The 24,296-nt window shown below is 39.4% G+C and overlaps 1 protein-coding gene across 2 annotated transcripts in view; it reads left to right on the forward strand.

Moving 5' to 3' along the window:
• Positions 1–3,320: 3,320 nt before the first annotated feature.
• Positions 3,321–24,296, forward strand: part of LOC121524901 (lysosome membrane protein 2-like) — a 36,096-nt gene continuing 15,120 nt past the window's right edge. Inside the window, exons 1-6 of one of the 2 annotated variants that reach the window (XM_041810469.1) lie at positions 3,321–3,840; positions 13,016–13,173; positions 18,296–18,443; positions 18,575–18,766; positions 21,945–22,036; positions 22,656–22,775. In XM_041810469.1, coding sequence (XP_041666403.1) covers positions 3,718–3,840; positions 13,016–13,173; positions 18,296–18,443; positions 18,575–18,766; positions 21,945–22,036; positions 22,656–22,775 — 833 coding nt within the window. In that variant the 5' untranslated portion in view covers positions 3,321–3,717. The remainder of the gene's footprint in view (positions 3,841–13,015; positions 13,174–18,295; positions 18,444–18,574; positions 18,767–21,944; positions 22,037–22,655; positions 22,776–24,296) is intronic. The other variant, XM_041810470.1, reaches the window with a different exon arrangement.

Consider the following 24,296-nt stretch of genomic DNA (forward strand, 5'->3'; position numbering starts at 1 on the left):
CATAGGAAGAAGTGAAAAAAGCTGATGATGTATTGGTGTTAAACTGGCTGTTTCGGTGGTTTGGGATAATTTGCTTAGTCATTGCCTTAACTCAGCTTTTCATCTGTATGCACTTCTATGGAGTAAGGTCACAATGTGAATTATTTTATCTTCTGTACTCAAGTGCCTCATAACTCTGCTTTGTGTTATGCTAAGTGGAGGGGGATGTTTTTAGATCTGGTGAAAGAAAATCCAGAATCTTACCAAGTACATAAGAATCAAAAGTATTATTTATGCAGAAATACACATTATATGTTTCTGAATTATATAATTTCTGACTTTGATGTTGACTGTGCTGTGTTTTAAAAAGGTTGCTTACTTTGACTTACCTAAATATGTCATTTTCTATGGAATAATGGTTCTCAACTGTGTGGTCAGGGTTCAGAAGTGGATCACTGATCTGTTTTCAGAGGGTTGTGAGTGTGTGCCAGGAGGAAAAGTAGCCACAAGTCTATGATATACAGTATTTTTTTATCAATTTTGATTTGATAGCATGTCATTTTTGCTGTTTTTTTTAAGGCGTCATCCTAATTTATCTCATTGACTTCAGAAAACAAAACAGGTTTTGTGGTTGTATGTTAATCTTCAGGATCTCTAGAAAACAACCAAAATATGCACGGTATCACAGGACACAGATTGGAATTGGATTGAATTGGATTCGACAGATTGGAAAATTCTGCTATAATGTGCTTTTTAAACATGTTTGTTTTGTCCTTTATTTTGTCCAATAACATGTTTTCTTCCATCTAAGGACATCCATCCATTTTGTATACTGCTTATCCTGTTTGGAGTCAGGGGTCTGGAGCCTATCCCGGCTGTCATTGGACGATAGGCAGGCTACAACCTGGACTGGTTGCCAGCATGTCTTTGGAGGTGGGAGGAAGCCGTAGAACCCATACATGCACGGGGGAACATGCAAACTCCACACAGAAAGGCCCTGACCAGGAAGCAAACCCACAACCTTCTTGCTGTGAAGCTAACCTCTACACCGCCGTGCTGCCAAACTGGACTTTGCTTTTGAACTGTGGTTCAGCAGAATCATTAAAAAAAAAAAGCACACTTGTTTAAGGTTGTTAGATGGAAGACTTAAAGGAGCCACAAGCTGTCACAAAAGAGCAATGTGTTGAGTATCACTGGACTTGAAAAAGCTATTTTAAGATAAATTAAGTGCATAAAAAACGCAGTATTTTCTTCTGAGAAGCAGTCAAGTAGAGGTATGAAGGTAAAATTACCTAACATACTCTACTTGAGTGTCTCACAATCTGAGGTTATCGTTTGCTCAAACTGCAGATCCATTACATGCACTTCTCTATTTTTATGTGCCAACTACTTCCTTAAATTCCTCCCCTCAGGCTCATAAGTGTGACTCAATGATCTCCTTTCAGTGGTTCACAAACTCTTTTGAAGTGAAAATAGTCGGAAATGTATGGATCGTTGTTCAAAGCCTTTACAGCGATGGATAGCTGTAACACTTTACAATAAGCCCAAGTCAGCTTGTTTTTTAATGCCTGGCCTTGTTGGTGATGGAGATTAGGGAGCTCTGTGTTTATAGGTGAAACAGCTAATGAGCAGGCGTAAGGTAAACTGTGACAGTCAAAGTAGTATAACCTCTTATATGGATGCTTGTCCTTAGGTGACCTTACAGGATCACCAGACAGATTGAATTTGAATACAATAGGCCTTTTCACTGCAGGCGGGCTTGTAACAGGAACCGCTGTGGAGGCCCATTTATGCCAACAAAAAAGTAAGATTAAATTAATGCGTGAAAAATGTGTTGATATATCACCTAGAATTTATGTCATAGTCATAGGATTGAAAGTTTTAAAAAGGAATCAAACTTTAGGAAAAGCCATAATACAAGTTTATAACGTTAAATAAATGATTAAATGGAATTTATCTCATGAATCAGGTTCTTTTTTAGTTAAATGTTAATCAAATATATTTTTTAATTTTTTATTCCTCAATCTTATTAAATTTCAGAGTTTTAACAATGAATTTTGACTTTTTATCCTAGAACTATATTCTTTCTATTTTCTTTTTCTTTTTAATTTTGTTAGAATTATCAAGTACTTTTCTAGCCTCAATTGATATTCGATAAAAAAGAGAGGTAGGGAAAAGTGAGGAAAACAAGTGTTGGATTTTGTGCAAAAAAAAAAAGGGCTCCTGGTCTGACTGCTTCACTTAACCATTTTCAGCATAATTTTCACCTTTTGAATCTAATTATTGTAACTTTGAATCTCATAATAATCACTCAATATCTCACAACTTTTACTTTCTATCTAGTTGTCAGATCATTAAGGCTATGTTCTCAAGCATTTTTTTTTCCATTTTACTGGCAGCAAAGAGCCTCCATACAATACCAATTACCAATAACAAATAGCAATAATTAAATGAAAACTCTGTTTTATGTAAATATTAATATACGCCATGATGACATTGCTCCACAAGCATTATAACTTCTCTACATGTCCTTTGTGGGCTTCCGTATACTAACTGACTTAGATGGAAAAACCAACAACAACATCAACAATGAATAAGTCAAGATCCCAAGGAGACTATCAAAGTTTACTAATTATTACAGGGTAATGGCGTAGTATAAAATGTACAGATGCATGTCCTCTGTGGGCTCCCGTATAGGCTGATTGACTTTGATGGAAAAAATCAACAAAAAAGTTTACTAATTATTACTAGAAAAGGGAGTGAAATAAAATGTTATCAGGGCTATATTATGCCATAATAATGTTTATCGTAGGAATGTTTTATTAATCAAAGCCGTTTCATGTTTTTTTTCCCTTTCACTGGCAGCAAAGGGCACCCATACAATACCAATGAACATTAACTATGCCAATGTAAGAATTCATACATGCCATGACAGCATTGATCAACATGCTTATAATGCATGTTGACGTATATAAATAATGACTTCTTTTTTAAAAACCTGTAGCCTACTTTGCCTATTGTGTTTCTTTACTGAAATACACTTGTATGAGGTGGTAATACACTTTGTTTTTGACTGTCATTCATGCAAATTTCATCAAATTATCACGTGTCACTCAGTTTCAGTTGAGTCACGCCACAGTGTAGGGAAGTGTCAAAGACTGCACTAAAAGTGCAATAAAGTTTCGATCACCCGCGAAATGGATCAACTAGTCGTCCTTGTGGCTCTGCAGAGGGAGGGCTCACTACACTCACGCGCACACTTATCCCTGGAGGGGGCACAAACTGCGACAACCAATCAGCGTTCTTCTCGTGGGTTAAGAGGGGGAGACGATAGCCCGCTACAAATATACTCTGTAGCAGTTCTCATTTTCTATTGAGTGCGCTTTTTGGTTGCAACTTCAGGCCAAGTCTGGAGGACCTCGTGGCTGTCAAACCGAACCGCTTTATTATTAACCACCAGTAAGCAGACTTTCCATCAGCTCTTCCTAACTTGGAGCCTCGGTAGGACGTCAACCGAGCGACTCCCACGGTTACTAAGTCGCTCTAAACTTTATCAAAACAAAGGAAAAGTAGCGCGAAAGGTGAAGTTGGAGCTCTTGAATCTCAAAACTGTGCAATTAAAGTGGAGTCTCTGTTGGAGTCGTGCGGGAAAAGTAGTTGGCGCGAGGAAAATTAACGTTTCCATTCATCCTCGAGAGTCCCACGCGCAGCTTTCTTGAGTTGCTGCCGCCTGCAAACATGACGCGAAGATCCTGCGCGATTTATGCGGTCGGGATCATCTGCGCTGCCCTGCTGGTCGTTGGGATTGGCTTGGTTGTGGGTCAAGTTTTCCGTAATTTGATGCACGAGCGCCTCAAGAAGGTAAGTGCACAGTATCGGTTCCTCTGAATTTTACAAAGCAAGTGCCATGAACAGGAACTATAAACTGCTTATTCATGCCTTCTTTCTTTGAATGCGATGATGTTTCCTGGCAGATTCTGCGGAGACTGGTTGAAAAAACTTGCAATGTTGAGTGTGTTTCTCACTTAGCATGAAGGCTACCTCTAATGTGTGCAAACTACAGCCATTAAACTAAAAGTACATCACTCTCCTGTGTTTGAAGCAGGCCCTTAGGTCAACTGTGGTAGCCCAAAGGGGACGTGTATCTATACATTTTTTTCCTGCTTTCCTGCAATATTGAGGATTTTTAAACACATTCTATAGATCTCAACCTATTTATGCTTTCTCAATAGGAGTGAAAAAAAAATCTAAACTGTTTAGTTATTCCTTCTTCTTTTGCAAGTGATGATGTTTGCAGGTGGATTCTGCTGAGACTGATGGAAAACATTGTTAATGTTGGATGTGTTGCTCACTCAGCATATAGGCTACTGTCTGGCGTTTGCAAACTTTTCGCATGAAATTAGAAATACTTTATTTTGCAGTTTTCTCTTCCTGTGCTTAGATCAGGCTATTAACAGTCGAAAGTTTACGTATTTGGAACAACAGGGAAAAGAGCAACCGGCCAGACTTCAACCCAGACCACCCATGTACATGGAGTGCAACCTAACCACAAGGCCAACAGTGCCCCCATTGTCGCTATTTTAATACAGTGAGACAGATAATTTAAGATTTTGAGTAAGGAACAAACCTTTTTTTTCTGAATACCACATGATCATAACATTTGGATTTACTTAAGTTATTTTATCAAGTGTTTACCCTGATTAGGAGTGAACTCCTTAGCATATAAAAAAAAGTCTGAAGTGGAGTGAGTTACTGATGAGTTCTAAGCTCCCAAGGGGATCACCAAAATGTATTAATTATTACAGGAAAAGGGAAAAATAACATGCACAGATGCATATCCTCTTTGGGCTTCCATATATGCAATCTGTCTAAGCTGGAAAAACCAGCAACAACAAAGTTTTTGAATTGTTACAGGGAAAGGGAGAAAAATAAATATATGAATTTATGTCCTGTCTGGGCTTCTGTGCATGCCTACTGACTTAGATGGCAAAACCAGAAACAACAAACAAATAAGTCAAGATTCCAAGGATACAACCAAAGTTTACTGATTTTGAATGGAAAAGGGGGTAAAATTGAATTGGCAGATGCATGTCCTCTGTGGGCTTCTGTATGAGTTAACTGACTTTGATGGAAAAATCAACAACAACAACCAAATTTGTTTATTATTGCTGGGGAAGGGAGTAAAAAAAAATGTGCAGATGCATGTCTGCTTTGGGCTTCCGTATGCTCACTGCCTTACATGGGAAAAGTAACAACATCAACAACTTTGGGGCAGAAAAGAAGACACAGACCACACTTGAATGCTGCTGCTTGTTTATTATCATGTATTTATGTGAGGCAATGATTACTTTTGTCATTGCAGTTTAGCAGCTGCTGTTAGGGCTCTTGATGGCTTGGCTGTTTGTAGCCGCCCAGAAGGAGAGCCTCTAATAAGCAGCTTGAACTCAGTGGGATGGAGAAGGTGGTGTTATTAAGGGTTCAGTAGTCTGTTCTGTGTCATCAGTACTTTCTCTTCTCCCACAGTTGGATTAGTCAGCCGCAGGCCTTTTTCTCTTGTCCTGCAAAAGCCCTTATCAGATGCTGGATCCAAAGGAATTCCTAATACTGCACTGGTTTGTTTTTCTGCCTTGAGTTCTTGTCATTAGGGCAGGAGGTGGTTAAGGCAAATTCCACAGCCAAGAATAAGTAGGCTAAGGGTGGGTTGGTTCTGCTTATTCTTAGCATTGGTCAGTATTTTTAAAGCTAGGAAAAAAAAGCTGCTTCCAGAGAAAATGAGCTTTTAACGAAAAAGAAAGTCTGGGATTTTGGAGCTAAATGGGAGGTTTTGTTCCTCACAAATGTGATTTCAATAAGCAAAGATGCAGTTTGAGTTCAGTCCAGCTGGTCCCACATTACACACTAGCCTTGCTCTATGTACAAAGCCTCATTCTAAGAGATTCTTAACATTCATGGATAAGCACTGTGTTCAGAACTGAGAAGGATAGTATGAGTTGACCTTCTAATGACAGCCTGCTTAATAGATGTGAGAGAAAGAACTTGTTGTTAGTGGTTTTAATTGATATGATGGGGATATAACCAAGTATGAGAAATGCAGCTGCAATTTAATTCATCCATGGTTCATTAAGTCTGTAAAATATGATGTTAAATTAGGGAAAATGTCACCCTTACATTGGTGAAAGTTCACTTTTGTCCAACTGCAATATTTAATATGCCAAAATTTAATTTAACAGTGCATTTGAATAAAAGACAACAGAAATGATGCCGTTGATGATAGGAATTTTTGACGTATAAAAGTGCCTTTAAAGGGAAACACAAACTTTGTGTCTCAACTAGGTGTGTTGGAGGCCGCGACATCACCAGTCTTGATGGGGAACAACCCCGCTCCCCCCAACAGTACAATGATATAAAATCACAGAGCAGTACAGTCTGTTGTTAGCTGATGTCACTGCCTTCACTGAAAGTTAAAAGCCAGTTATATGCTGTTTTTTTGTTTATTGTGAGGTAAATTTTCCAAATCTGTCAGTCACAGTGGCCTGTGGGTCATTAAAACTATCAGAACAGAGAGATTTGTGCCAGAAAACAGTAAATTTAATCCCCAACGTCTGTCTCTCCAGGCAGCTGCGCTCTGATCAGTATTTCTTGTGAGTGGGTGTGGCTTGAGCTCATTCAACCGACACACCAACTCCATCCTTGAGCAGAGTTTACTGCCTTCATACTTCTGAAGCTTAATTTGATAAACTTAGTGATGTTTTTTCATGACTGAAATTTGGCCTATGTGATTGATTTAGTCAGTGCAGAAGTGAAAACACCCAGCAGTTCCTCAAATGTCTACTTGAGGTTGGCTATAAAAAAATCAGAAGTCACATCCCATGATAAAATGTCAGTTTTTGTACTTAAATAACCATTCCCCCAAGTCACATTTGGTCATTAGTCACCAGATCTTAGAAGTGTAGGTTGACCCCCAGCTCACCATTGGCCAGTGTTCCACCGATGCATTGGTGCATCACTAGATTTTATAAATCAGTCATGGTCAATATAATTCAGCTATTTTGACAAAAAAAAAAATCACAAAAAACTCTTCAATGTCAAAGTGAAAACAGGTTTGTTGTTCAACTTTGTCATCGTTTTCAAGCATATTCATTGATATTTGCGTCGCCGAAGGAACTTTAGCAGCAGTTTATATGAGTCGTCATGTCTTAGTAAAGTCTTTATTCCCTTCTATGAACTCGTCAAATATGTGAAAGTGTTATCTTTAATTCTTCTGAAGCTGTAGCCTGATTGGTTGGTGTTTGATGACCAGCAGTGACTGATGATGAGACGTGCAGATTGTAAGCAGATGCTTCATGGAGAAGAAAAGCGTGGAGACATTAGAGTGGCATTTTCTCTGATGTGGTGTTGAACTTTGCAGATGCATCAAACTGTATAGGAGGGTAGGGCGGGGAATGTGGCTTCTTCACTGATGTACAATCCTGATGGGAAATGGATGTTTAATCTTATGTAAACTTGTGCCCCCTTGTTTATCTCTGTAGTTCTGTAGGGCTTTTAGATTTTTGATGTTTAATCCCAGAAATCAATGAACCAAAGATCCAAACAGTTTTATGAGAGATTAAATACAAAAATAAATTGTTATCCCACAAGGGAAAGTATTCTAATACGTGTAAGACTTAAAGGGATTTCTTTAGATGTCAATTTACCTCTAATCCTTGCAAGTTTAAGTCCAGGGACTTTGGATTTCCAACACTAAAGACTGCGTCAGACAGTGAGGTTCAAAGCTTTCCCAGAAGGTTCACTTTACTTTGATAACAAAGCAGGCGTGAAAGTACAGTTGGCCCACAGTCAGCGTTATCACATGGCACACCTTCATCCTCATTTTCATCTCAAACCTGCTTTTCCATAACAGGTATCAGATGATTTTTATCATGCTGACTATAGTGGGTATATTCATAAGCTTTGCTAGTGCTAGAAAATGGGTCTTACACTACACTAAAACTTTAGTAAAATTGCGTTTTCTTGGGCTGGTATTTGCCAGCTAAAGAAAGGATTGTAAGAGAATGTTTTTTAGCTCATTTTCATCAAATTGAAAGTTGTACTTTTGAACACTGATGCCTGCATTTCTCCAGCTGAATACAATTTCAATGGACTTGTTTGTGGGAATAACTAAAAACCTGCCTCACTGGCAGTTAAGCCTTGTTTAACCACCATATTTACATGTCAATATTTACTTCTACTAGTCAGTTATGCTGATAAATTACACTGTTTACTCTTATTCTTTAGCCTTAAGATAGTGTGGTCAGCCTCTAATTTCTATATTTTTTTGTATATGTCGATGAAGATGCTTTGTGGACCAGGAAATTACAACTAGTACCTGTTAAATCTATTCTAAGCCCTGTTTGCATTGTCACAATATTGTGAAAATGATGCTAAGCTTTATCTGTGAGCACAAATGGCAGAATTTTTTACCCTGACTTTACCCCGACCTTTTCCTACCAGCCCCTGACAACATGTGTGCACATAGTGAAACCAATGCATATTGTTTTCTCCTTACCTGTATGTTTTGTTTTAATTTGTTTCAGTGGCAGCAGTCTGTTCAGTCTGCAAGGACTTGAGTTGGGAACTGGAGGTGGTCAGTTCAAACCCTATTTGGACCAAGTTTGAAAAGTAGTGTGATAGCTGAAGAGTTGCCTATAATACCTGAATGCTGCACATGTGTCTGTGAACAGGGAACCAAACCCCCACACACTGAGTCTTGTCCTAATCATTAAAACACACACATGTAGACATGGCACACAACTCTCCCATGCTGTCACACATAGATAACTACTATCCTGGCTGTATGATTTATTTCCCTTCGTATCAGATTACCCCCTTACGCCAGCTGCAGCAGTGTGAAGGATCTCATTCCAAGCAGAAAGTCTCAGCAGTTGCCTCTCTTTGCGTGCTAAGCTTCTTTCACACTGCAAGGTTTATTGGGAAACTGGCCTGGTTGGAGGCTCCAGTGGGAGTCAAACAGGGTCACTGTGTAACGACCTGCTGCTGAGGTGATGGTGAAAAATGACGAGGCCCTCATGAGGAATTTGGTCATTTGACATGGACCAGACAGGACATAACAAGCGAGAGGCCTCTTCCCAGAAGTCTTCAGTTTCCTTGATAACTTTGGTTCTTATAAAAACATTTTTATCAAGGATTTTTTTTCATATTCTCTGGGCTTTACCAGCTGTTTTAATTCTGTCATCCATTTTGACAGAAACACCAAGAGAAAAGCCTTTATATCAGTTAAAATCAAAGGTGTTCTCCACAAGAATACTTTCTATTAGCTTTCTATGACTTTGAAATAGACTCCAGCTATGGTTGATAAAAGCAATAAAATAACTGCCAGCCTCGATCTTTTTTAGAGTCTTCAGCTTAAAACACCTGGACATTTCCTCATGAAAACAGGTGTTGATTCCTCATTTTTTTTCTGTTGTAATCAGCTTTCAACCTAAACTATCTAAGGCTTCATGCTTTTGTCCAGTTAAGAAATACCTCCCAGTTACAGTCATCTACAGCCCTCTGTTTCACTACACAAATTCAAACAGAAAAAAACTGTTGTTTTTTTGTTTTACTACTCAGTATCAGTAACATCGACAGTGAGTCTGACAGTTTTGGAAGAAACTTAAGGTAAAAAGTGCTGCCTTTCTAAAGACACCTTGTTTGTGCTTGTACTCCAAATGATTCAAACACAGCTTTTAATTAAATTTTGGTATTCCTGGAAAGTAATTTTTGACTGATTTTACCTGATATTTTAAGAGGTGAACTCTCTCAGACTGACAATGTCATTTAAGACAAGAAGACACACAGGTTATTTGAAGTCAACTAACTTTTGAACCATAGATTGTGGCCATGAACTTTTTTCCCCCTCTGAAAGCATTTAATTGTGCCATTCTAATGATGCTTTCCATGTCTCCATAACCTTTATGGAGGCTTTTCTAGAGAGCTTGGAACTTAGGTTTAAATATTAAATTGACACCAGTAACTCCATCACGTTTTTATCAATTTTGAATCAATTTTTGATCGTGTTTACAGCTAGCTTAGCATGCTAACCCACCATATTGTTTTCCCACAATTATTTGTGGGGAAACAATATGGACTGTTATAACTAATTACCTTTGTTTTATAAACCTAGGCTTGAAATCCCGGTCTAATTCTCTTAAACTATAATGAATCTCCAGCCACAAGAGGCCGTTGTAGCTTCAATTAATGGCCACTGCCTTCCTGTGAGCTTTCCCACGGCACTTCACCGGACGTAAATATGTGAAGCTCAGCGGTGGCTTAGCGGTTAGCTTGTAGTAGAAACAGCGCGGTATGACAGTTTTTTAAGTAGAAGATGGAAAAAAGTGGTATGTAGACTGTCAAGGGATAAACTCACATCAACCAAAGTGAAAAGAGGCTACATATCAAAGGACAATATTAATCTGCAAAGAGGAACAAAGGCTGGCAGCGTTAGCTTTTAATGTTAGCCACGTTGTATCAGGCACACACACCCGCTGACACAATGACCCTTTGAGGAATTTGACTGTTTTCTAAGGATATTCTCCTCTTAAGGCTAGTCGGTTAAACCCTCGGTTCCTAAACTGGGGTCTGGGACTCCTAGTGAGGGGGCCAAAGATCTTAGGGGGGGTGTTCTGAGGCTGCCAAAATTAGATTTGCAAATATTGACTAAAACCATGATAAAGCAGCTATTAAGTAGTTTATATGAAGGTCTTTTGATAAGAAAAGCATGCATAGGCATTTTTTAGGGTTTAATCAGTGAAACAATTAAAATCTATGTTGATTTTTGATGGCATTGTGTCACTTGTTCTTCTCTCTTGGGTTCTAGGGGGGCTCCACATTTGTAAGGTACAAATAGGGTGGGGCTCCAAGGAAAAATGGTTGGGGAATACTGGGTTAAGCGACATTTAAATGAGCGTTTAGCCGAGTACAGGAATAGATGCCTCAGAACATCTTTAATGACAACCAATGGCAAGCTGTTATGTTGTCACATCATACTTTGCCAAACTGTGCATGTCTTTGAACTAAGCTCAAGCAGATCTCTTGAATAGTTCATAATGGAGAGAAATAGAGACAGAAAGCCCGTGACGTGGCCCTCTGCATCACTGCAGACAGGAACTGCTTTGAATAAAATATGGTAGGATGTTGTAGATTTTGACGGTGCTTAGGGCTCAGGAGCTTTATGTGTGCCAGTAGTTGTTGCTTCTACACAACCAATCCAGTCTGGCTGAAGGCATCCCAGACTCCCTCTGTATACAGTCTGAGCAATCAGACATCAAATGGTTTTCAGTATGCATAAAGGTGTGTCCACGCAAAGCAATAAGGATTACTATTTGGTACCACTGATTTCTTAAAATGGACATAAATCCCTTCAGTGCATTGTATAAGCAGGTCTATATTACAGGTTTTTCTTCTTTGACTGCTTGTAACTATACAGTCTGGTCCATAGGAGTACAAATTTTGGCTATACTAAAATAAGGTCTCATTTAAGTAAAAAAAAAGGTTATATCCTAGTTGACATTAGCCAGTTGTTTTAGCAGCATCTATTAAAATAACAAATAAACACATTTGATTTATGTTTTTTGGAAATGTTTAGAGCAGCCAAACTACCTTCCTTTCATTGTGACTGTAAAGTCAGGGAGTTTCCACCACAACAATGTCAATATTGGCCTGAATTGACCTTAATTTAACTTTGATAGGGTTGGACTACGGCTCAGCTTGTAAAGCTTTTTAAGTTGTTTGACCTCCATAGAGGCAAACCCATTTGGAGTATGCAAAGCTTTTGCAGCACGACTGCAACATTTCATGAATAGTCTCTTGCTGTGGTGTTATTCACGTCTATGTATTTTTCCCATCCCCACATCAAAGCCCTTGCAGCGTGTGTATTTGTGTATTCACCTGCTACATGTGTTTTCAGACAGGGAGTGGTGTAAGAGCGGTGCTGAGTGCTGAGATTAGAGGGTTCCTCTGTTCCTGTTTTGCTACGCGGTATTTCATGAAGCATGCTAGGAGGGTTACCATATTGATTGTTCGTAAGCATGAAAGGAAAACATAGAAAGAACCGTATGCCCCTTCCTCAATCTAAGGCGACAGCTTTATTGTCCTTGGCTACTCAACTAAACTTTTGTCTCTGCACAAGTAGATGGGACCCCAACAGAGGAGGGGTTCTGTTCTCCTCTGAAATAATGGGACTAGTTGGTTTGTTCGGCTCTTTTAGGCTTGTATCATACCAAAGTGCTGCTTTTAGCTTAAAAACAAATCTGACATAATTAGGCCACAATGGGATTTCCTCTTGAATTGTCCAAAAAATGACTAATCCTCCCACCGCCTTCTTCTCTTGTTTTACAATTCTTCAAAAGATTCCTGCAGAGTTAAAGACCCAGTCTTGAGGCTAAAGACATCTTCAGCGACGGTTGTCTTGCAAACTAATGCCAAACCAGCACAGAGCAGGTTGTAGCCTGTCCTGCACCTCCCAGGGTTATAGGGCTCAGTCCTGAGGAATGCGGCCCTCATCATTAAGGTCTCGCAGTCCTGTGGGCATCCAGCTCTCCGCATCACATGACTCGTCAGCACTGCAGCTCTCCCTAGAGCGCCGGTTGTCATTGGTAACCACTCACAATGAAACTGTGCAAGGGTCTCCCCAAATGCCATTCATGTGTGCAGCCAATGCTCTTCTCTGACGCTGAGACAGCAGCCCCCCCCACCCCCCAGAACACCCTGAACCCTAGGATGTTTTTGTTCTCCGGGTTGTTTTCAGTAGGGAGATAGTGTGGAACACCAGATTGGAAACATGTGTTCACTGTCACAAAAATATAAGGCAAATGCATCACCAGGTACAAAAGAAAAAAATCAACTCGTACATTAAAAGTTTGTTTTATTCAAGTTTATCATATAGTATGTTTGTCTGCATTATTTGAAGACTTTAAAAGTCAAGCCCCCACAGTCCTGTCTGCATGTCTGATTGAATTACTTTCAGATTTAATGAGATGTTTCCTTTGTGTCCCAACAGGAGATTGTATTGGTAGAGGGCAGCCGGGTGTTTGAGTCATGGAAGACCCCTCCCCCTCCCGTCTACATGGAGTTTTTCTTCTTCAATGTGACCAATGTGGAGGAGTTCCTCCAAGGGGAAAAGCCAGTGGTCAACCAGGTCGGACCGTACACGTATAGGTAGGACGCAAGAGCATGTAGGTGATTACAGTGGTGCTCAATGTGCAACATAAAAGCTAAGACAGTAGCATGTAAAGTGTGGTGACTTTTATGGAGCTGTTTAAGTTGAAGCTGCTTGTTTAAGAAGGATGGCGGCATAAATTGGTATTTCCCATATGTGCCGATTAGGGTTGTGCAAGATTACCTGGCTAAACAGTAAAAGTCAGCTCCCTCGCTAAATGGCGCAATTACAACTGCAAGTCAGGTAAAATAATTATTTTTAATCAATTCAGGCACACAATCCCGGTCCAAGGTACTAGCTTTTTGCCACAATGCTCCTAACCTCACAGGTCTCTGCATGTACATATGAGAACTTTACATTTTGGCTTTCCTACAACATAGTAATAGTTTCTATTGAAGAATTTTTTTAGATCAATTACCAGAATGTCAAATGAAGTTTAAAGTCTCTGTAAAGTGCTAAAAAAGATCTTAATTTTAAGGTTGTTGTATGACAGAGCACTGTGTTTTGAACCATCAGGCTGAATTTCTAACATGAAAATACATCGCTAAAGTTTATAAAATTAAGCTTCAAAATTGTCAGTTGAATTAGCTGAAGCCACAGGAACCTCAGGGGAGTTTGATCACTCAAATTAAAAAAATGCTTCTGATCAGAGTGCAGCTGCCTGGGAGAAGCGAAGACAGAAGTTGGGGGTAAATTTACTATTTTCTGGCACAAATCTCCCTGTTATGATACCTTTAATGACCTGTAAGCCACACAGCATGAAGCTGGTTGTTAACCTTCAGTGAAGGCAGTGAGATCAGTGAACAACAGTCTGTATTGAGATGAACTGCTTGGTGATTTTATATCATTGTAGCGTTAGGAGAGCAGGATCATTCTCCATCAAGACCAGTGATGTCATAGGCTCATATATTTTCCTTGCTCGAATAAAACCAAGCCAGGAAGAAAGCCAAACGAGTTTATAGCAGTTTAAATCCAAAATTCAGTCACGCATAGTTCTCAGTGTTTTCACATGGTTACAGCAACCTTATTCCAACATATCAAGTGTGTTGAGACACAAAGTTTGGACTTTTAGTAATTTGCTTGAAATGTTGGGAAAATTTGCTGTGACAAAGTCTGGAATTTTCCTGGATATTTTGAAGACTTTGTTTGGAAATTTTCAGGAATTTTCCTAGAAATTTGGGAGATATTTATATATAGTTTGGAGAGTTTCATCTGAAGTTTTGACATTTTTTGGTATTATTATTATAATTTGATGTTTTGTATTTATTTGGGAAATTTGTTCAGATGTTCTGACGGAATTTGGATGGAAATTTTCAGGCATTTTAATGTAAATTTGGGAGTATTTGATTTGAGTTTTTTGGGGAAATTTGCTTTGAAGCTTTTAGGTATTTTCTCAGAAACTTGGTAAATTTATTTGTGAATGCTTGGGAAATTTGACTGGGAATATGGAACATGGATGTCCTTTGATATTTTCAAGTATATTGGGGAAATTCCAGGACATTTGTTTGGATGTTTGAGAACATTGTAAAATTCGGGAATTTCAAAGTGAATTCCCTAAAATGTCTGAATTTTAGGAGAAATTAGTTTTAAATTATGTTTTCTTGAATTTAGTTGAAAATTTACATAGACAAATTTTTCTGGGGATTTTTTTTTTATCGGAATGCTAAGGTTTTATGTTTTATTTAAGTTTCACAGAAACTTTGAATAAATTTTCAGGTACTTTTTATAGATACTTAAAAGATATGATTTAGAAATTTCACAGAAATCTATGTCATTTCTTTGAAATTGTAGGGAATTTGTGTGGATTTTGGAAAGGAAAAATTTTCAAGAAATTCTGAACTTTTAATGAAATTTTGTTCCTGCTTGGCCTTAACAAGTAGTTGTGGTTTATTATCAAAATAACAAGAAAATTGACTTTCCCATCCCTCTCTCAATGACTATCACTGATTTCCCCCAACAGCTGGCCAACTGCCAGATGCGCCTCCACAACATCTGCTCTGAAACTGATCCAGTGCTTGATTTTCTGCAGAATTAGGACCTTTGGGACATTTGTGGACACCATTTCTGGTCAAAACTAATTCCTGTTAAAAGACAAGGCTGAGCTTTTGAGCTTTTCAGTACATGCTAATCCCACATAAGTGTGAGAAACTAAAATACATATCACACAAAAGCTCGGGAGGTTCTATTCTTATGTAAACAACAATGACCTGATAGCATCTCATAGGAACAGCCCACTTTATCTAGTGTTAGGTAGTACTTTTAAACTTTAGCAATGTGAAAAGACATTCAACACAGAAATGTAAATGTTAGCCTGAAAGAAGACTGAAGACCAGCAGTGATGGCACTGCTAACATTAGCCACACTCTGCAAACCAACTTGACACCATTCACCAGCTGCTGCTGTGGTTCCATGTCAAAAAAAAATGGGCACAGTTTTGAGCTGGGTGATTTCTTTACTTGAGACTATTTAACTAAATGAAATCTGTAGTTAGTTTCCAAGCTGATGTGAAATTGCCAGGGAACATCACAAGTGCAGTTATGAAATTTGTAATAGAATACTGGGGGCCGAAAAAATCAAGAAATCATCAAAACGTTTTGAGTGGCACAGTGTGCTTATGCCCCTTTCACACATTTAAGGCATTTGTGCATGCACAAAACTACTAAACTTTTTAAAACTGCATGTGTCCCCTAGTATTTTTTTACCAGCTGAAGTCCAGTGGAGATTTTGTGAAAAATAGCAATTCTCTGCAACAACTGATTGGTACTCAACCGTAGACTATATGAACAGGACTGGTTCTCCTTTGCCCCCCTTTGTGCAGTCTTTGGAGGTAGTAACAGAGGCTGAACAGAAGCAGCAGAGCCAGCAGGGAGCATGCTTGTGTGCATGTCTGACTGAGTGCAAGCTCTAGTTGTGTCATGTCTTGCCCCAGCCCCCCTTGTGTCCAACAGGGATAGTCTCCCACTGTGAGGTGAATATGTGAAAACAGCTCTAGTAAATGCCCCCCCTCCCCCATCTCTCTTTTGCTTAACAGAAAGAACTGTCTGGTGTGATGGACACGTGTGAATAAGCAACTCAGTTAAATTTAGAAGCAGAGCTTCTTACATGTTTGCATTGCTGATGAAACAAACACGTTTTCTCTTCCTGTTATTGATGCCACTTTTGCAAAAGTTGGTTTGTAAAATTTCATCTTTGATGGATATGCCACAGTCAACTGTAATATTTTTAGTGGAAGCAACAACAGAAACTCAGCCATGAAGCAGAAGTTGATGTAAAATAACATAGCAGGTCAATGACTGCTAAGGCACAAGGTGCGTAAAAATCACCAACCCTCTGCTGATGAGTTTTGGACTTCTACTGACATTAATGTAAGCACAAAAACTGTGCAGCGGCAGCTTCATGGAGTGAGTTTCCATGGCCGAGCAGCTGCATGCAAGCCTGACATAACCAAGTCCAATGCCAGGTGGCGGATGACTGATGTAAAGCACACCAACACTGGACTTTGGAGCAGTTTTTGCAGTCAGTTACCTCAGGAGAAAGTTACCTGCCTGACTGCAATGTGCCTACTGTGATGTTTGGTGGAGGAGGGATAATGGGGCTGTTTTTCAGAGTTTGGCATAGGCCCCTTATCTCCAGAGAAGGGAAATCTTAATGCTTCGGCATACCAAGACATTTTGGACAATGCTTTGCTTCCAACTTTGTGGCACCAGTTTGGGGAAGGCCATTTTTGATTCCACCATGACTGTTCCCCAGTGCACAAAGCAAGGACAAAGAAAGGCTGGTTTGATGAGTTTGGTGTGGAAGAACTTGACTGGTCCTGACCTCAGCCCTGTGGAGCACCATTGGGATGAACTGGAATGTAGATTGCAGTCCAGGCCTTCTTGTCCAACATTGGTGCCTGACCTCATAAGCGCTCTACAGAATGAATGGGCACAAATTCCCCCAGAAACACTCCTAAATCTTGTGGAAAGCCTTCCAAGAAGAGTGAAAGTTGTTATAGCTGCAAAAGGGGGGCAACTCTATTTTAAAGTACATTTATTTGTAGACAGTGTTATTACAGTAACTGTTGGGGCAATTGTCAGGCGGCTGAATACTTTTTTCCATATCTTTGCAAGCAAAGGATTGTTGCACCCTGAAATTCCATGGCTACACTGCGATGTTAACAACAAGAAACATGCATGCAGCATCTTTATTAAGATAAGATTCCTTTGTTATTTCCACAAATTCCGAAATTACCTCACCTCATCATGTCATGAATCTTTGGCCTGAACTGGAATTAAAATGCATACTCTGGCTGACCAATATGGACAGCGTCTAATTAGATTCCAGATTTTACTGTATTGGCTGCCAGATGGTCTCTGAAATCTAGATCTGTCTTGCTAATCAATGAGGTAGTTTTTTAATTTCCTGTTTTATCACTTTGCCTTTCTTCACCAGAGACTAGATTTAATCTCTGGTACAGAAGACAAACTTCTGCGTTCTCCTGATTGTGTTGCTATTAATTTATCAAGTTTGCTTTGTGTGTGATGTTCAGTATCTCCTCTGTCGTGCTCACTCACTCACTACAGAAGAGCTTTAGTCTGGCAGTAAAAGCATTTTTAAGTGGGACTTCCTTATCTTCATCCTGTAGTGCTGTTGGAATTTGCACATTTGTTTAACAGCCATGTAAACTAAAAAAAGTCAAATCAGCTTGAGCTTATTGGCACTTTTCCTGTATATAATGTGGCTTTTGTTTTAAGCTTAAATTGGGTTGATTTAGCTATTTGATAATGTGCTTATTCTAAAAATCCAAGATGAAGGATGTTGTTTAAATACCTGACTAAAACTCTGTAGAGATTGACTTTTGTTATCATGTCTGATGCCCCCAAATGAAGCCCTTAAATAAATAACAAGGTTCAATGTTGAAGCACAGAAATGTTACATCAGCCACAGCGCTTTAAAGATAATCCATCACCATTATCTCACTAATGACACAGTCTATTCAGCACTTTGGTTGTTGTGTTTAAAGGAAAAAGTTGTAAAATTAAATTGTATTGATTTTTAACTTTTTACAAGCTCTTGTAAAAGATTGAAGGAAGCATTATGAAAGAAACATTAATCCTATGTTTAATTGTATTTGTCCAGAGAATACAGGTATAAGACAAACGTATCCATGGTGGAAAACAACACCAGAGTCTCTGCCTACACCACCAAAAGCTTTGTATTTCTGAGGGACAAGTCCGTGGGTGACCCGACTGTCGATAACATCACCACTGTCAACATCCCGTCTTGGGTAAGTCATGAACAGAAAGTCTGAGCCAAATAGTGAAAAGTTTAAATGATAAGGAAATGGAGTGTCCACTCTTCTCATCCTGAATTCTCTGCCCCATTTATTTCACACTCGGATCCACTTCCTGTCTCCAGGCTGTAATGAACAAGTTGAAAGGCAGTTTCTGGAAGGCTTCGTTGGTGTCCATGTGGATGACTTCTTTAGGGAGCGGCCTCTTCACGACCCGTTCTGTTGATGAGTTGCTGTGGGGCTATGAAGACCCCTTACTGGCTCGCGTTGCTCCAACTAATCCTGAGGTGGAGAAAATCTTTGGCCTCATGTACAAGGCACGTACACCTTTACTCAGTTGAACTTGATGAACTCTTGTGACTGATGTTTTAAGAAAATGTTCACAGTAATAGCTTCTTTATTACATCAAGTATCAATATTTATCACATGTAATTTACTAGTTCTGCCAGTAGGAGAAGTTAGCTGAAAGAAACGAAGGACGATAAATTAGCTAAACTTTGATTACAGCCTGTTTACTGGTTGTAAGAACTTTCAGATTTTGCTCTCCACTTGCTTTAAAACCATATAGTCCACAATTATGATTGGGGGAGTTTGACTGCAATTTTTGTAGTTAAAACCAAAAAAGGTGGATACCAAGAACTTCCTTTTTTGTTACAGTGATGCTGAAACAAGTCTGGATGTTGTTTGATTTGAAGTTTAAAATTCTGGTACTTTCACAACCCTACTTTAGTATCCGAAGTTTTAGGTTTGAACACATTCACACTGACACCATCCAAACGCTTGGTCAGTTAGTAAGATGGCGAGCTCTCCTCTGACCAAAATGTTAGGGAGAGAGAAGAGAAATAGGTATTATTAAATCCCTTTGTCATGTCATTAAAATGCACATTAATGTAAGTGCCTGTTGTCAGGCAGAGAAGAGAAAAAGTCAATGTTTGACTGTCCCTAAAAGTTTTTTTTTTTCTTTTTTTTTTTGCATCCTGACCTTCAAAAATTCTGTATTTTCGTTTAAGCTTGGTAGACAAACATACAGTATGTTAGGAAAGACATAAACAAAAACAGGGTGCAACGTGAACGGGCCAGAAAGTAGAGCTCTTCTCACAGAGCAGAGCGGAAAGAGAGAGCATGGGTTGGGTTGTGGGTACAACAGAATGCTGCCCACCAGCAACCTATTGGCACGCCTTCCTGTAAAGAGGAAGTCACACTTAAAATAAAAAAATGAATAATGGTCTTTGAAAGTGTTGTACTTTCAGTTCTTCACAAACTTTCAGTAAATGAGCTTTGATCAGCTACTCACTCTTGAACGCTGCTCATCTGCTGCATTACTCACTTCCAAAGAAGCTGTGCATCACAGCATTCAGCCAGAGTCAAACTTGACACATGTTGACAGACGTGTGTCACACAAGGTCAAGCTCGACAGCAGCTCCTGTTTTCTGTGCTTTTTCACACCTGGTAATATACCTGAGATGGACAGCAGTTTTCAGTCCCTTGGGACATCCACAGCAGGGCCAGGGGCTCTTGGCAACCCTACTTCCCACCTGGACACTACCCCAGGCCATTCGTACTCGCCACATCCACCCCTTACTCTGCCCTAAAGGTTTGGACTTAATTTTTCTAACTGATTGTTTTCCCATGCCCCTGGAAAATGCGAAGACATCCAGAGCACAACCAGGATCGTGTCAATCCTCCATCCTGTATGATGATGTCCTCAGGAAGCTCAGTCACCACATCAACACCTCAATTTTTGGCTCAAACTTGCCAGATGTTCTGCATAGTACTATATGTCTATCTATGTTTTGATTTAAGGATGTACAGTATTTATCTTCATCCTACATTTAACTGTATTCATTTGATTTTGATAACTTTTAAAATAAATTAAAATATGAATTAATGATCTGACTTATTTATTCCTAATATTGATTTAAGGTTACTCGGCCAAAAATCTGTAGTTTGACTTGAAAATGAGATACTTAATAAAGTTGCTTCTGCTAACGTGAGTTGTTGTACGTAAAATTATAAAAAGTGGATTTATTGTATTGCTCCAACTAAAACTGGACTTTAAAAATACATGTTAACATGTATGGCTGGGATGAGAATCAGCACCTCCAAATCCGAGGCCAAGGTCCTCAGTCGGAAAAGGGTGGAATGAGATCCTGCCCCAAGTGGAGGAGTTCAAGTATCTCGGGGTCTTGTTCACGAGTGAGGGAAGAATGGAATGGGAGATCGACAGGTGGATCGGTGGGCGTTGGCAGTGATGTGGTCTCTGCATCGGTCTGTCGTGGTGAAGAAAGAGCTGAGTCGAAAGGCGAAGCTCTCGATTTACCGGTCGATCTACGTTCCTACCCTCACCTATGGTCACGAGCTGTGGGTTGTGAAATAAATGAATGTGAAAGAATGTGATCACGGATACAGGCAGCTGAAATGAGTTTCCTCCTTAGGGTGTCTGGGCTCTCCCTTAGAGATAGGGTGAGAAGCTCGGCCATCCGGGAGAGACTCGGAGTAGAGCCGCTGCTCCTCCGTGTTGAGAGGAGCCAGATGAGGTGGCTCCTGGTGAGGTGTTCCGGGCAAGTCCCTCCAGGAGGAGGCCCCGGGAAAGACCCAGGACACGCTGGAGAGACTATGTCGCTCGGCTGGCCTGGGAATGCCTTGGGATCCCCCAGGAAGAGCTGGACGAAGTGGCCGGAGAGAGAAGTCTGGGCCTCCCTGCTTAGGCTGCTGCCCCCGCGACCCAATCTCGGATAAGCGGAAGATGATGGATGGATGGATGGATGTTAACATTTTAGTCCAGCTGAAATCATACAGAATAAAAAATCTCAAAGTTGCACAAACACATGACAACACTGTAAAGTCATCATTTATGAGAAACCAAACTAAAAAGAGTGGTGCAATAGCCCAAGTTTAAAGAAATGTCTCTTCTCCATTCAGATGATAATGATAATAAATGTATGGATTCTGGTGGAAATTTCGAAGACTTTCTTATCAGTGTCAGTTAAAAGTATAATTAGGCTATCAGCTTATGCATTAATCGTATGTTTGATTGTGCTTATGATCCACACAATCATCACTTTCTAAATTTTTTACCTGAACCATTTGGTTCTCATAATTTTATGACTTTTAAGTGAAGCACTACATTTTAACCTTGAAAATTGTGAGTTTATTCTCAAAAATTAACAGATCCACTCTATTCTTATGAACAGTCATACTAATGGATAGTTTGTACATAGATCTTTTGGCTAGAATAAGCATATGTAGGCCCATTTTGTCGATGAAAACAATGAAAATTGATGTTTAATTTTTCTAAGTGGGTCCTGGGGTGCTTAGCTTTATTTAGATACGAGTAGGGGGGGTCTGAAAGAGAAAAGTTTGGGAACCACTGCTTTATTTGACCTCTGCTGGATTTACTTTCTTAAATTTTTTATTTGATTTATCTGTACATTTCTACTGTTTGATTGATATCATGACCACATTTTAATGCTATGATTTTTTTTTATAAATCAGAAAAATAACAGTAACAATGGGGAGTTTGTCTACCACACTGGGCAGCAGAACTACATGGACTATGGCCGTGTCGAAACATGGAAAGGCGAAAGGTAACACTGTTGCAGTCACAACTCCCTCTTTGTCCTCATCCACTCTAATGAAACATCTTTGAGTGGCCTTTGGATTTAGAAAGTTTCCCAAGTCTCCTGCTTTCTGCCAATAACAGTAGAGTACAGGCTGCTAATGTGTTTGTCTGTGTTTGCCTGTCAGTCTTGGCTCTTTCCCACAGAACAAAGAAAATGGCAGGATATTCTTATACTCTGGTTGTCTTAATGGCCTTTTACTGAAACTTCTTATCCCAGTTCATAATCTTATTTACCCTCCAGTCTCTGATTACCCCTCTCACTCCTGGGAAAGGTCTTCTTTCAACTGTGACTTTCAGATATGAACATCAAACATTTCATTGCAATTTACTGTCATTATGATGGGGATGATAACTACACTGATTATAAAAGAGTAACATTAAAAAACAGCTTATTCTGCCAAGAACAGCCAATACTACTGTTATGGAAAATTCAGTACAGTTCGCTATACGGCTCATTTACAGTCATGCTTTTTACATCACAAACAGTGCTTCCAAAGAGAACGCCTTATTGGTTTTCAGCTGAATGATTTTTCTCTCTATAAAAGAAATAAAATGCTAATATGTGTGACTGTTTCTCATTGCAGCAAGCTGTCCTTTTGGACATCGGACCAAAGCAACACCATCAACGGATCGGATGGAAGTGCTTTCCACCCTCTGCTGAAAAAAGACGAACGCATTTACGTTTTTTCTCCAGACCTCTGCAGGTAGAGTACAGCATCACAGTCTCATCCTGCGGCATAACACGTGTTCGTTATTTAAGATGTGAAAAGGATTACATTTTAGCTGTTCAACATGTTGATTAATCCGAAACTTTGATACAAAATCAGGAGGAGAGTGACATGGGGAAAAGAGGGCCAAGAATCTGAGTCAAATCTAGGCTGCCAGCTTTGATGACAGCAGCCTCTGTACATGGGGCACATGACCCAAAAATTTAGCTCTCACCACAATTAGAGCCACAGTGAAGAGATCTCTTTCCCAGGGTGGACACATATTAGATAGATCTTTCTAAATCTTTCTATAATCACATAATGGACAATCAGGATGACTAAATTATAGACTGTTATTGGACAAATATGCATAAAGGTTGGATGCAGGATGACATTTATAAACTTAAGGTGTGGCCAAACAATCCTTAATCACATGACCTCCACTTAACAGGATAAGCTCAAATAGGGCCTCACGTAGCTTTTCAACACTATTAATATAAAAGAAATCAAAGTATGTAAAGTTTTGACAACCTTCGCAAGAACTTCTATGATCACTACGGCTGTCGTTCGATTATAGGTTAATATTGAATTGAGTTGAGAATATATGATTGAGAATATATTTTGATTTGATAGGAGCAATGCAGTTTGCTTCATGTGCCAACACGTAGCATGGACGTTGTTTGTTCAACTGTGAGTTTATAGATTTTGTTCATTTTCGGCCCCGGTCCACCTTGGTCCACCTAGCTGTGCAATATAATTCAGCATGGATTTGCTTAACCCCCTGAAAGCGACACTGTCATGTATGACAAGAAGAGACACAGGTTAAGAAAAAAATAGATTTTGAACCCCTCTTAAAGCTAGCCATTGTGCCATTCCAATGATGCTAGCCTTCAAATTCCCTACAGAAGCTTACTTAGCAAGCTTTGAACATGGGTGACTGTCTGGGGGTCTTTAAAGATTAAATCCACACCAGTATATCCAATAATGAATATATATTTATCCACCTTTAATCCAATTTTGATAATTTCTGACTCTAGCTTTGAACGCTAACTGCCATGTATCCTAGATTGTTTTCTGACATGGAGAGAAAGAGAGGCAGAGAGCCTGTGATGTGGCCCTCTGTGTCACTGCAGGCGGGAACTGCTTTGAGAAATGGCTCAAAGGCATGCAATACAAAACAGTGCAAGGAGTTTTTTGTTAATATGTGAATATTTTGAAGACTTTTTGTCACAGAATGATTTTTTTTTTTTTACTTTTTGGTATTAAAGAGATGGGAGAACAAGTTTATGCCAAAAAAACCTTTACTATCTTTGAGTTTCCACTCTTTTGAGTTTAACTTCTGTTTTTAAAATTGAAGTGACATTGCTGCAGCACACATATTCTTAAAGCCCAGGTTGTCCTGAAAAAAAGGATGTTTAAAGCTTGACTGTGCACCACAGGTTTGATGTTTTACAGTCTTTTTAAGACAAAAGTCCAGGCGAGACACAGTGGTTGAAAAATAGCCTAGGGCTCAAAGGG

The sequence above is a fragment of the Cheilinus undulatus genome, linkage group 17, assembly GCF_018320785.1.
Source record: "Cheilinus undulatus linkage group 17, ASM1832078v1, whole genome shotgun sequence".
Taxonomy (NCBI): Eukaryota; Metazoa; Chordata; class Actinopteri; order Labriformes; family Labridae; genus Cheilinus; species Cheilinus undulatus.